The sequence below is a fragment of the Engraulis encrasicolus genome, chromosome 23, assembly GCF_034702125.1.
Source record: "Engraulis encrasicolus isolate BLACKSEA-1 chromosome 23, IST_EnEncr_1.0, whole genome shotgun sequence".
NCBI classification, from domain to species: Eukaryota; Metazoa; Chordata; class Actinopteri; order Clupeiformes; family Engraulidae; genus Engraulis; species Engraulis encrasicolus.
The window spans coordinates 30,426,823-30,441,632 of NC_085879.1; the positions used below are offsets into that span (position 1 = coordinate 30,426,823).

The window sequence follows — 14,810 nt, forward strand, 5'->3', positions numbered from 1 at the left end:
GTGATGATGACACTTCCTTATATTACTTTTTCTATGGTGGAAATGCATGCACACAAGAAAAAAACAAAAACAAACGTGACTCGAGTGACTTTTTAGCTGAAAAATCAAGATACTGCGTTCTGTTGTGGTATTACTGTCTACACCCAAACCACGATTTCAATGGAGCATAATGGACTCATTTCTACACTGCGATGCCCGTGAGCGATAGGCTCCACGTCTGCCATTTTGTTTGATTTGATTTGCTTTGCTTTCGTTTTGGTTGGATTTTGTGTTGCTTTGAGCTGTAAACTTGAAACAAAGTTTCTTGAGTAAGTTATTTTGTTAAAATCTTGAAATCTGGTTTTTGGTTGTCTTTATTGGTATTTTTGTTACATTTTCTGAGCCGAGTGTAACACCGTATTGTGTCTCCTTCTCCCTCCCCAGGGTGCGTTTGTGAGCGAGTACGTGGGCGAGGTGATCGATGAGGAGGAGTGCCGGGCCAGGATCAAACACGCACAAGACAACGACATCTGCAACTTCTACATGCTCACCTTAGACAAGGTGAGACAGACACCAGAGGCAGCCGAGTGGAAACTGGCAATTTGGCACGTCGCAACTTCCTTGAGAACTTGTGGAAACCTTGCTCACAGGTCATGGTAGCCAGGCCACGCCCTCCTAGTGACGCAACACCTTCGGAGTTGCAACTAGTCAGGTCAAGAGCAATGCAACCTACTTTCTGAGTTTCCGCAAATACGGGGACTCCTTTCACTTTGTCGGGAAGCAAGCAACCAAAAGCAAACCAAGGGAGGCAGGTCAACCATGCCGTTTGGGAAATGTTAATTGTTATGCTCTTGGTCAGACCAAGTCTCGAAGAGATTTGGATGTCGATGATAATCAGGCTAGGCTCATGGCAGCTATCATGACTGTCTAGAAATTGACACTTCACCAATGGAGAAAGGTTAACCCCTTAAGATAGGGCGTTATAAATGAGCTTTTACCAGAATGGCAAAGACCAAGTCGTAATGTATTACTAAAGGCCCCATGTACTATCATAGTAGTGTAGTACTATAGTAATTAACTTACAATGTCTGTTACAGCGTGCTACAGGCGGTACGGCGTGCATTAAGGGGCTACAGTTTTTTTTGTCCTGATGACGCACTCAACCACCAATTATCAGTCATTCAGAAGCTACAACCTGGTATACCATTTCCTGGTTCACACTAGACCATATCACAAGTGAGATATGGTATGGAGACGGCCTACTGAATTTCTCGTAGGTAAACTGCGGTTTATAATTGCCAATGGCTGTTTATTGGCTATATACTGTACCTGGGTAGATGACGGATAGGCAGCAAAAAACATTTTTTTCACAAAACATTGTTTATGAGGGAAAAAAGTATATGTCTACGTAGTGCAGCAATTAATCTTTCAAAAAGTCCAAGTAGTCACAATGTTGGTCTATTCATTGATTATTTATTTACGTTGATAAAGCAATTTGCTGAAAATATGTCCTTTGGTGTGACGTTAAGAAATAAATATATTAAGTAATGTAGAAATGGCTTGATGGAGTTTTATGAACATTGTTGTACTCTTCATATTTATTGCAATTTTTTAAAGTCTTAATTTAATGAGAAATTACCATTTAAGTATTTTTTTCCCCATTAGAAGTGAGATTATTAGAAACCCTCGAGGAAAAACAGGGATATCTTTCTTTTAAATGTTCAAAATTGTCCGAATTTATACTAACTTTTCAGGGACGATAATTTGTTCTTCCCTAATGCAATATTCAGTGTTTATCAAACATATTGTTTAGCTCAAACAAATATTTGAGCGTTTAAAACATGTCACACCGTAGGACATTCATGTCACGCTAAAGGACAGAAATGCAAAACTGAGCCAGAAACAAATATATCAACATGATTATTTTGTCTTTTGATCATAATATAATGTTGTAGTCAATATGGACCTACACTTTACACTTATAAGTCTTTGAATCGTCGATTATCAGCCTATCGTAACTCTTAATGACAGCCATGCGGTCATTGAATGTAACATGCAGAGCTCATAAGGCTCATACTGAAGGGTGACCTTGGCATGACCATCACACTTTTGTAGGTATGCTATGACTGTCACACCATTGAACCTGTAGTGTGTAGTGGCCAGTGCCTGTTTGGTATCTCAAGCTGGACAGCACATTTATGCTGTATATTGAGCTCTCCACAGCATACTTTATTCATCTATACTCCTCTATATACTCTCTCACTGATCTTTCCTTCACTGTTACGTTATATTTTATGGTTTCAAAGCACCATTAATGACATTTTATATCATTTGACAGTATCTAAAATCAACAGCAAATATTCATCAACAATGCATCAAAGTATAAATTCCAAAGGCCAATAAAGGAATAAGTAATTTGAATACACAATATTTATCTAGTCAAACAACAAAACAAAAAAAATATTTACTACCAGTTGTTTTAAAAGCTATTTCTCAAATATCTAGTCCCTTGGTGTGACCTGTTTGTCCTTTGGTGTGATACTCCAAAGTGTCACACCATAGGACTTTTACCATCACACCATAGGACTTTTACCATCACACCATAGGACTTTTACCATCACACCATAGGACTTTTGAGCTTTTGAGTTAATTTAAAGCCATGTTGTTGCCAACTGAAATACAATTTCACCTTTAGTAAGATGCATTTTCATACATCTACATAAGAAAAAAATATGAAAAATATACACTATTGTCAAAATGTATTTTATGGCTGTCACACCAAAGGACTACAAAACTAATACATCTTGTGGTAGCAAAACATAATTGATTGACTGAAGAACTCTGAGAGAAAAATCTAAAATCCACCCTTGCCATTGGCTTCTTAAGGGTCTAAAGTCACAATTTATGTACCGCTGGAGCTTCAACAATAGATAATTATCCACAGAATTAACCAAAAAAATGATCACACCACAGGACATTATTTTCTGCGACAAAGTTTCACAAGTCCATACGGTCTCAGAAAAACAGGAAAAAAATTAAGCATTGCCACTTGCTAAAATAGACACCTTGAAAAACATGCCAGGGTTGTTAAGACAAATGACTGAGCTTTGATTATTTATTTAAAAATGTTTTAATATGGAGAACCAGGCTTGCCTCAGTCACACCATAGGACAAATGTGACATTTGACTCAAAATTAAGTATACTTATTTAAGCTCTGGATTTATTACACATTACTTTTTCACAACAACGACATTAGTTTAATCATTTAAAGCATTGACAATTTTGAAAGCATGAATTTACTTAATTTTAAGAGCCTGCGACAGCAAAATTTACACGTCACGTCATCTACCCACCTATCTTTTGAAGGAGGAAACCAACGCACACCAGAGGTTTCGAGGTGCAGGTAGCGGGTGCAAGATCAATTTTGTAGAAGAAGATACCGCACACTCTTGTCCATCGTGCTGCAATTTATTAACAAAACAACGTTTCGGCCCGTATGGCCTTTGTAAAAACTTGAGAAAGGCCATACGGTCCGAAACGTTGTTTTGTTAATAAATTGCAGCACGATGGACAAGAGTGTGCGGTATCTTCTTCTACAAAAATATATACTGTACCTATCCCAATTGTGTCAGCTGTATCCAAACAAATGACAAGTTCCCATTTGTCCAGTAATGCGCCTCATCATCTGTCCACCCTAGCCAGGCCATGCCCTCCAAGTGACGTAACACCTTCAGCATTGCTTCTAGTCAGGCCAAGAGCAATGCAATTATTGTTTCTGAGCTCCCGGAAAATTGGGAACTCCTCCCATTTTGTCGGGAAGCAAACAACCATTAGCAAACTAAGAAAGGCGGGTCGACCATGCTATTTGGGAAATGTTAATTGTTATGCTCTTTGTCAGACCAAGTCTCGAAGAGTTTTGAAAGTCGATGACAATCAGGCTATGTCCACCCCCTCCTCCCCACTCTCAGATTGGCTCCCTACCTCAGACTAGCGCTTAGGGATGAGCCCCCATGGCATGCTGTCTTTCAGATCGGAACGATTGTGCAAAGCAGCATGGGATTTCTCAGGCTACGTTTTAACCTCTACATCGCCTCATTCTAATTAGCGCCAATTACCCAGTCAGGCAGAGGTGGAGGTGAGGCACAGTAAAGCAATATGGGGTATTGGGTTGTCTCTGTGGTGCTCAGGTAGACCTTCACTGCCACCCGCATACTCACATACTGCGGTTGGGAACAGGACGGGGGCTTTCTCCTGTGACAAGTTAAGGAAGTGCCTTTAATTGCATTGGCTCTGTCTGCTCTACTTGGCTTTGTTACGAGATAAGCTACACTCTCGACCGCAATTCTTTATGTTTATTTATTAGGAAGCCATGACAGAACTAGACAGTCAACACAATCGAGAGTGCAGCTTTTCTCCAAACAAATGTACTGCCTCAGTTGCGCCAGTACCCGAAGACCTTTAACCCCTTAGCGCAGAGCCTATGTTATAACCTTACTGTCACCAACATTGTAATGGCTATGTGTTTATCTGTTACCTAAGGCTCTCAGTAATGTCATAGCAATGTTGTTATGATGTAGTTAAGTATTTTTTAGCAAATAGTGAATAGGCCCGCCTGCCTAATCTGCAAGAGGCTACACAATGTGGAGTTGTGCACACATCCTCAAAATCTTCTTGTTTTTTTTGTGTTCCTACTACCAGGACCGTATCATTGACGCGGGACCCAAAGGGAACCAGGCCCGGTTTATGAACCACTGTTGCCAGCCCAACTGCGAGACGCAGAAGTGGACTGTTAACGGGGACACCAGGGTGGGCCTTTTTGCCTTAGAAGACGTACCTAAAGGTGAGATCGAACCTCCAGCTGTCTGTGCGTACTGCATACAAGGATACAAGGCTATATGGTTTTTGTTTGTCACATGCATAGATATACTATGTGTAAAGAACAAGGAGTCGTACACAGGAGCTTGACGCTGTTCAGTGAAACTGTATTAAAAGCTGAAAAATAAAGAGAAGCCAAAACAAAAAGTGGGATGCAAACGTTTCGGGTCTAGCCCATCATCAGTGTTCCCAAAATCAAAATATGTCACCAGTATTGGGAGAGCTCTTAAAGGCTCCGTGACACGAAAGGCATGTTTCCCGGGTCTCCAGAGAAGGGAACATGCGCACCTGAGGTAGAGATGAGGGCGCGCTCAAGAACGAATCGTGCTTCCCTATCAATTTGTGCATGTGTAGTGTCACATCGGGTTGTAGCACTGCTTTAATTGTGCGAATTATTCACGAGGGGATTTCAAACAGGGATTTTCTTGCGACCCTACGATTGCTCGATCGTGTGGTGAAATCGCTTGTTGTTACCCCATGTACACTAAACAATGCGAGACTCACGATTGACCTGCGAAATTTGCCCGACTCCCAAGAAGTCGTGCGAGTGAACAATCGTGGCAAAATCGGGCTAAAACTCGCACAGTGTAAGCCCGGCTTAAGGCACCTGCAAAAAACACCTGCTGAATGCCTAAGCCTTTTTTGGGAAATAGTGCCTTCTGCCTATTAAAACCTAAATATCTCAGCCTCCGAAGCGCATAAAAACATCAAATCAGTTATATTTGAAATCTAGGACCTTCATCTTGCATTAGAGTGTGTTGATTCAGCTCTAGCATACCCACATTTCTAATAAAAAAAACATCAAATCTCAAGAGCCTGAATGCAGCGTGTATGTCGCCCTCCAGGCGCCAAAGGTCAAACAATGTATTGACTGCATTAGGCTAAAATGGGTTAAATATTGTAATTATATGCTTTCCTGAGAGCGAGTGTAGTGTGTGGATTGACTTGGCCGTTGGTTTTCTGTCTACCATGAAAACTGAAAGAAAACTTGCTCGGAGCTTGGTGTCGCGGACCTTTCTTTCAGTTTTCATGGTAGCCTATTTTGTCTAGTCCTGCACCCCATTCTTTTTGAGACGGATGTGCGTGTTTTCCTCTTTTTGACCGTTGGTTTTGTGTCCACAGGAGTGGAGCTCACCTTCAACTACAACCTGGAGTGTCTGGGGAACGGCAAGACCGTTTGCAAATGCGGAGCGCCAAACTGCAGCGGCTTTTTGGGAGTACGACCAAAGGTCAGGAACGAAGGCAGCCGTAAATCTCCATGCCCATTTCATTGGGGGATGTTAAGCCAAATGAATACGAAGGCATGCAAATTGAATGGGATGACCCTGATTAACTCCACTATTGTACTGTTAATGAGCTGTTGGTTTTTGCCCCCTCGCTAAAAAACAAATTTCACACCTGCCACCAGCCTTAAGCCTTCTACACATGAGCTCCCACAAAGTGCAGAGAACTGCTCTGCCAAAATGTTTGCCGTGGCCGTTTTCAATACAACCTTGCACACCAGCTGCGAACTGAACTACATGTTGATTATGATTCAACTCAAATCTGTTTTGTCGCAGCCACTTGATGAAATACTTTCTTGAATCCCCAGGCTACTAGGCTATGTTAACTGCATCTATTGCACAGCCAGTGAGTGGGCAGAAAACTGTTGGATTCGAGAGTGTTGGGTTGCGCAATGATGTTGGGACCTGTGTGCTCTGCAGAGGCCTTCAAAAATGAATGTGAAAGCATACAAATTGTAGTAAATGACACTAATTTACTCCCCTATTGTAGTGTTAATGGGTTGTTGGTTTTGCCCCCTCACCAATGACAAAAGTTCACATCTACCCTACTGTCTGATGCTAGAATTTCAAAGTGATATGTGAAACTTTTATTATGAAACAGATTATTTTGAAACCCAATTTACAGCTAATAACTTATATTTAATTGAATTCATAACTATTTTATTATGGGTCAGCCATGGCCTCATGGTGGTCTTAAGATCAGATGGTTGCTGGTTCGTATCCCACCCTAACCTCTCTCTACACCTCCATCCATGGCTGAAGTGCCCTTGAGCAAGACACTGCAGGGACTATAACCAATACCCTGTGAGAATATATTGTAAAGCAGGGTTTAGACTTCTCCTACACCGAAGCTTACATACTAAAAGGAACCGTTCTACCAGAGGTTCATAGATCTGCCTCCAAGTCCTCACTCCCAGGACAATAGAGGGCGTGGCGTTTTTTCCAGCTGAGAATTCAGCAGATGATGTGATTTGTCAATTACGCAGATGATGTCAATTCCAGGCCAATCAGGACCTCGCACTATCCACTAGCGTACTGATCGATGCGTTCAGATCCACAAGGTGTCAGTGCAGAGGGCGGGGTGGCGTGTTAGCTGGTTTCTGTGCAGCCGCGGCCGGCTCAGTACCAGTATAAACCTAGCTTAAAGTGATACTATCCTGATACTGTCCCATTTTTGGAAATAAGCTCATATTACACCTCCCTTTGAGTTAAATGATTGAGTTTTACCTTTCTCCTGTATGTTCAAACGCTCTCTGACTATGGCAGTGCAAATTTTACCTCCATGCTAGCAGTTAACATTGAGTCCTATGAGACCAGTTAGCTGCCAACTGGTCTCATAGAACTCAATGTTAACTGCTAGCATGGAGGTAAAATTTGCACTGCCATACTCAGAACGGTTGAACGTACAGGAGAAAGGTAAAACCCAATCATTGAACTCAAGTAGAGATGTAAAATGAGCGTATTTCCAAAAATGGGACAGTATCACTTTAAGTTGCTTTGGATAAAAGAGTCAGCTAAGTGCACTGTAATGTAGTGTAATATTTTCCACCACGTGTTTCTCACCTGTTTAGAACCAGCCCTTGGGGCAGGGCAAGGCCTGCAAGCTGAAAAAGAAGGAGCCGGTGAAGCGCAAGAACAAGTTAGAGGTGACGAAGGAGCGCGAGGACGAGTGCTTCTACTGCGGGGACAGCGGGCAGATCATCTCCTGCAAGAGGCCTGGCTGCCCAAAGGTCTACCACGCCGACTGCCTCAACCTCTCCAAGAGACCCGCGGGTGAGAGAGAAATTATTCACCGAATAGATTTGGCATTTGAGAGGATGCTATGCTGTGCTAGCCTTGGAAATCCCATGCTGCTTTGCACAATCGTTCTGATCTGAAAGACAGATATTTTGGTGTTAACCAGAAAAATGATGTGCCATGTTGCTCCACAGAATTATGTTTGACGAAGACTTCATCGACTCTTAATTTAAATATTTTATTTTATTTCATTTTATAACGATATCTGAAGAGTACAGTGTAAGTGGTACACACAGTTACATAATTGAAGACTCTTTGTTATGGGCTGATGTGTGCTGTAATCAGAATGATTAAAAAGTTAAGTTTTATGTTTTAAGTTAAATGTTTTAAGACAGCCCTTGTGAGAAGTATGTTGTTATCAGAATGACCATGACCAAGTCGTAATGTGGTGTGGTGTAGTGTAGTGGTGTAGTACTATGATCGTAAAGTTCCACTGGTGGAAACGTGCTAAACAGGGCTCTAAATTAACACACGCCAACACGCCAAACACGGGTGAAAATTCATTTTGGCTAGTAGAAAAAAATACCTACCCGCCAATTTGGCTAGTAGCGCCCGAGTACAGTAACTTATGAACGGTAAACCGCTGCTCTGACGAACGTTATAGGGCGAGATTTCCTACATTACCCATGGACACTAGCGTCACGACGTAGCCTCCCACCGTGGGCTTTCCAGTGCATCGAGCGTCAACTCCATGCTGTTGCGCGCGCCAGGATTGAAAACATTTCAGACGACCAGCTTTCTGTCAGCTAAGCTGCGCTCACACTATTCTGACAGGCAGCTCTCCTCCTATGCTCTCGTCGCTTTCGCTACAACCCTTTTAACGTCACTACTGCTATTATTACTATATGAACCTTGCTGTAACAGGCTGCATTTTTGAAGCAGCGAAACCCTGACCGTTTCAATAACAGGACTTACGCAGATTATGCATAGCGCTACTTCTGTTGTGTAGACTATGTTTTGTGCGAGTGATGAGAATGTGGCGGGGGTTAGAGCAAGGTTCTGTGTGTTGGTGAATGCTAGTAGTAATTGTAAATAGTGACGTTAAAAATGAGTGGTTGTGGAACGAAATAGCGACCAGGGCAGAGGAGGAGAGCCGACTGTCAGAGTAGTGTGACCGTAGCTGTCAGTTCAGTTGTCTTCTGAAATGTTCAGAGTCGTGGCGCAACTAAGTTGGAAAGCCCACGCCATCGGAAAGAAAAAAAAAGCAACCAACGACGAAGCTGTGGAAGTAACAAAGGAAGCGAAGATTCCCGAGATATTATTTACTTTTAATTAAACTAGGCTTCTTGTCATTTTGTTGCGCATGGTAGAGAAGAGCTCCTCCTCTCTCCTCTCATTTTCCTCTCATCTCTTCTCCTTCCTTGGGGTGTGCGTATGTGAGGTTTTGTAGTGTTTGGCTGTGTGCTTGGTTACTGTATGTTAAGGGTCTGTTATGTGAGTGGATTGTGCGATGTGATTCAGCTGTTTTCAGAGGAATTGAACAAAAACTAATCAAATTAATTAGGCCTAAGTAATGAAAGTAAAAAATAAAGCAGAAGTTAAAAAATAATGAAAAAATATATAGCCTAGGCCTATAATATGCTTAATTATTATGTAGGCATATAGTAGCCTATGCAGGCCTATAGTGTATCTGTGTTGTAGAAACAGTTGGACAAAATGACCATTTAATTAGAAAAAAAAATAACTAGCCTAATGCATAGTTTATTTTGGCGAGATTAAAAAAAATGGCTAGTTGAACTTCTGTTTGGCTGGTAAGAAAAAATGTCCACTAGCCAAATTGGCTGGTGGTGGAAAAAGTTAATTTAGAGCCCTGGTGCTAAATATGAGGCTATAAGTAAGGAAACAATCTTTTAAAAAAATATTCTTTACTAATATAATATTCACTTTTGTGCCTGTATCATTTGATAGGACAGTGGAGAACAGACAGGAAATGGCTGGGAGAGAGAGACAGGGAAGGAGACGGGGAAGGATTGGCAAATGACCCGGGCCGGGAATCGAACTCGGGAACACCCGCACAGCGGTCCAGTGCCCAACCGCTAGAGCCACGGCTGGGCCAGGAAACCGCTTCACTTATTCCTAATCCGGGCCCAGCTGTGGCTTAGTCGTCAGGGCACTCGATAGCTGCGTGGGCGACCTGGGTTCGATTCCGGACTTGGGTCATTTCCCGATCCTCCACCGTCTCACTCTCCCACTCGTTTCCTGTCTCACTCTTCACTGTCCTGTCTGAATAAAATTGAAAAAACACACTTTTTTAAAATGTATTTTTTAAAACTTATTCCTAATCCTTGTTTGTTTGTTTGCTTGACTGCGGCAGGCTGGTGGGAGTGCCCGTGGCACCAGTGCGATGACGCGTGCGGCTGGTTTACTTATTCCTAATCCTTGTTTCTTTGTCTTTTTGTTTCTTTGTCTGTCTGTTTTTATCTTGACTGCGGCAGGCCGGTGGGAGTGCCCGTGGCACCAGTGCGACGCGTGCGGCCAAGAGGCGGCGTCCTTCTGCGAGATGTGCCCCAGCTCCTTCTGCGCGCAGCACCGCGACGGCATGCTCTTCATCTCCAAGCTGGACGGCCGGCTGTCCTGCAGCGAGCACGACCCGTGCGGCCCCGACCCGCTGGAGCCCGGCGAGATCCGCGGCGAGTACATCCCCGACCTGGCCACTGCGCAGGCCATCGCCGCCGGGCTGCCGCTGCCGCTGCCCCTGCCCCTGCCCCTGCCGCCGGTCCCCAGCCCCAGGCCTCTCCATCCTCCACTACTGCCAACCGCCGGCACCCTGGCACCACCAGGGACGGCAGCAGTGACTTCGTCGTCGTCGTCGCCGCCGTCGTCGTCATCCTCAGTGGCGGGTGTGGGCGCCGCCTCCTCTTCCTCCACGTCCTCGTCCACCTCTGTCACCAACACTACTCTCCCCTGCCCCTCCAAGATGGACAAGCCCGCCTTAAAGCCTCCTCTACGTAATTCCACCACCACCACCACCACCACCAACAGCAACAACAACAACAAAAAGAACTCCACCACCACCACCACAAACTCCAATGCCAAGCTCCTGGCGCCCCGTAGTACGGGAGCCAAGCACTCCTCCTCTGTTGTACTACCCCCCAAGTTCAGGCCCACGGGTGTGGGGCCCTACGTGGCCCCCAAACCCCAAACACCATCCACCCGCTCTGCGGCCAACACCTCCAGCTCCAGCCCCAAACCCAACCCCGTCCCTGGCAGCCCCAAGGAGGTGAAACAGGAGGAGCTGGAGGATGAGGGGGAGGTGATAGAGGGAGTGGTGGAGGGAGATGATGATGACGAGGAAGAGGAAGAAGAGGAGGAGGAGGAAGAGGAAGAGTTAGACGAAGGGATGGAGGTGATTGAGGATGAGGAGGATGGGCACGAGGACTTTGGGGAGGAGGTGGAGGAAGGAGGTCTGGAAGAGGGGGAGGTTGGGGAGGTGGTGGCACCGGGAGCAGTAGTAGAGGAGGAGGAGGAGGAAGAGGAAGACGATTATGAGGAAGACGATGACTATGACTGGGGGGACGATTGTGATGACGTGGACGGGGACTTTCGAGTGGCAGCAGCGGACATGAGGGAACTGGGGAGGCTGGAGCGGAAGGGATGGGGACGCTTGATTGGTGGGAAGAAATGAACTCCCGCCTCCCTCCATCCTCTATTGGTCCCCAGTTGAACTTTTAACAGACATACAGACAGATAGACAGATACAGGAGACCCCGCCCCCTCTCTCTCTCTCTCTCTTCACTACTACTACTGCTGGGGGTGAGGAAAGAAGGAAGGGAGAGAGGGGGAGGGGAAGGAGGAGAAGGAGGGTTTCACTCTTTCGTGAACTCCTCCCACTGCTGTGAGCCTACCGCTCCCCTCTACAAAAGTCCCTGGAGGACGATCAGCCGGAAAAAAAAGAAAATAAGCGGACTAACACTTTTCGGTGTTCCCATGGACAAACGCACAAAGGTGTTTGTGTATCTCTTTTTTTCCATTTTTTTTGTTTTTGTTTTTTTTGTTGTTGTTGTTTTTTTAGGTCTACTGGTACCACCATGCCTTCTCAACTCAAAAAATCCACTTGGAAGAAAAATCCATGCAAAGGATTGGAACTGGTGCTATGGGGCTGTGACTTTTGTAACGTTGATGTCCCTCAGTTGTTATGTGTTGATAGGTCTGGTGCTTCTGTCGTGTTTTTATCTCTTTTTTTGTTTGTTTATTCATTTTTTTTTCTCCTTCAGTCTGTTTACATTCTCTCTTCAAGAAGAACAATGGTGCATTGTGAACGTTGTCATGTCAAGAAACAACACACCAGTAGTACACAAACCACAGTTTTTGTTTTGTTTTAACTTTTCACAGAAGTTCAAATCATTGGTGTTCATGAATGCAGAATTATCTTTCTTATACAGATCTTCTATGAATAAGTGAATAAGTGGCCATCAAAAAATATAATGTGGATAAACCCCCACATAGTATGTACATCATGTTAATATGGATAAAGGGTTGAAGGAAATCGCTTTTAATCATTTTAATTCCAGAGATATTGTAATTACACGTCGACCATATTACCAAGCCCACCTCAAAATCATCACTCAAAGAAACTCAACCATTTCATCTCACAGATGTTGGTTGCACTTTATCATTTAAACATAAAAATCAGTGCTTTACCGTACACACAAGGGAGGTGAGAACATTCCATGGCTCCTCGTTACCTCAGTTGCATGACTGTAGATGTTTTGTTCTGTTTTTATATTTTCTTTTCTTTCAGTTGTTAAATATTGTGGTTTTACCTTTCCTCTGAAGCAGAGGAGATTCATATGGAGAACTAAATGGCAAAGCACTAGCAACACAAATTCACAATGTGCCACAGAGAATGCAACTTTTAAAAAAATACTTACCATTCGAAACCTATGTGCTTTTAAGCAGTGCCCTGTTTCAATTCCTTTATTTTTTACTAATGACTTTGGAAAACTACCATTGGAAACTTATGTGCTTCTAAGCAATGGCCCTTTTCTGTATATTGTTTGCAGCCCCCATTTTTAAACATACAATTTTTGTTTTTAATGACGACTTAAGGCATCAATAATCACTGGTGCCCCGTTGAAAAGTGCAACCGTGTAAACCAATGGCCAATGCCAAGATCTAGATAAGACACCAGTCAGATATTGGTATGATGTCTGGTGCGGAGTTATCCTGACAGCTGTTTTTATCCCGCCCCAGTGCTTGCACAGTCAGTCACCCTTTGATTACCAAACAAATGGGAAGATTTAGGAAGTGCAATTGTAAAAATGTCACGTTTTTTAACCTCACGAAAGAAGAATACTTGTAAAACTGTCCATTTGAAAAGTGAGCTTGTTTTGGATGAATGTACGGCTTTGTTATTTGATTGATAGAAGAGATCCCAAATGTGTTTTAAAAACTGGCTTATTAATGCACTAAATATTTATAATTTATTTTTCCCATTGTTGGCTATTTGATTGGAGTTACAAACTTTTTCCATACACAGATCTGTTTGACATATTTTTTGTTTTTCTAAAAAAAAAAAAAAGCAGCCTTAAGAATGTGGTTTAATTCATCGATATAAAGGTGTGATTTTTATATTAAAAAATAGTATTTTAGTCAGTTTGCAATGTGTGGCTGAAGTTGTGGTCAAGAAATGGGGTTGAGTTCTGTAAAGTAGTCACTAGATTCTATTGGTAGTCAGAGCAGCGCCCTACATTTTCACCTGAACATCCAAGCACAGACAATGGAGACACACAGACATTTTGGGCCATTTGTTTTTTTTCCCCATTTGTATATTTGTTCAACTGAAGTGAGAAATGAGGTTTAGTTTGCTCATCGAAGTTGCCACCTCAGCAAAATTGGTACTGAATTAAAAGCAAAAATAAAAAACGAAAGTGGTCTTGTGGACTGGTGACCATCATGTCATGAATGTCTTTATTTTAACTGAAGTAGCCAGTTGACATGTTTTAAAGCCCAGTTTATTATATCAAAATAATCACACGTTACAAGCATTCATATTTTCCTTGAAGACCAAGCCGTCTCCTATTTTGTTTATTTTGACAGGCTTTTCCCAAGGCATGCATCATGTCCATCTTTCCTTGTTTCAGGTTGTAGGCCAAAACCTGCACTACCAAGGGATGATTTGGAAGACAACAAAAAAATTGTGATATCAGACAAGACGTAGGCCTACTACTAAAAATACGAGTGTCTTCTGTACTGTAATAAAAGAATGAATAAACAAAAATTCAAGAACATAAGGAAGTCTTGTCAGCCAACCCTTTTCTTTGACATGAACAGGTTCGGGGTTTCATTCATGAAGCTTTTGTATTTTTTTTTGCTATGGTTCTGAGGTGTCCGCTCGTGGGGAAGGGACATACAATCATACCCTCGTTTATTTTATTTTTTACTATTATTTTTAGTTGGGGTGGGGGACATTTAGCGTAGTTTCTTTCAAGTTTTTATATTTTTCCTCTGGCACCTCGCTTCTGATTGGTTTCCCTCATCTTGTCATTCAAACACGATCAAACTCATCTTTCCTCACTACCTTTTTCATTGTCTCTATATTTATGTAACTTGTATTACTTTTTTCCCTCCTCCCTGCAGATATTTGTTTTGAATCTTGTGTACGTATGTGTGTATGTATGTCAGCTGCTGTGTCTCAGCATTCTTCAGCCCTTTCACCCGGACCTACAAAATGATGTTCTCATGTTGTCCAGGATGACTTTGGGAGGGGATGGAGAGAGATGTGCTGCCATGTAAGAAGACCCCATGAACTGAACTGAACTGAACTGTACTGTACTCCCCTGTGTATAATAAATATTATAAGTAAAGTTTTACAATAGACACTATCATCCCGTTTGTTTATTTGGTGCACTCTGGAGGTAATTTTGCAAACTCAG

The 14,810-nt window shown here is 42.9% G+C and overlaps 2 protein-coding genes across 4 annotated transcripts in view; one reads left to right on the forward strand and one right to left on the reverse strand.

Moving 5' to 3' along the window:
* nsd1a (nuclear receptor binding SET domain protein 1a) overlaps positions 1-14,759 on the forward strand; it is a 41,667-nt gene extending 26,908 nt beyond the window's left edge. For all 3 annotated transcript variants that reach the window (XM_063190054.1, XM_063190053.1, XM_063190052.1), the window contains exons 19-23: positions 424-540; positions 4,679-4,820; positions 5,978-6,084; positions 7,710-7,911; positions 10,371-14,759. In XM_063190054.1, the coding sequence (XP_063046124.1) occupies positions 424-540; positions 4,679-4,820; positions 5,978-6,084; positions 7,710-7,911; positions 10,371-11,560 (1,758 nt within the window). In that variant the 3' untranslated portion in view covers positions 11,561-14,759. The remainder of the gene's footprint in view (positions 1-423; positions 541-4,678; positions 4,821-5,977; positions 6,085-7,709; positions 7,912-10,370) is intronic.
* LOC134440116 (uncharacterized) overlaps positions 1-14,810 on the reverse strand; it is a 209,537-nt gene that overhangs the window by 100,519 nt on the left and 94,208 nt on the right. The gene's annotated exons all lie outside the window — the stretch shown is intronic.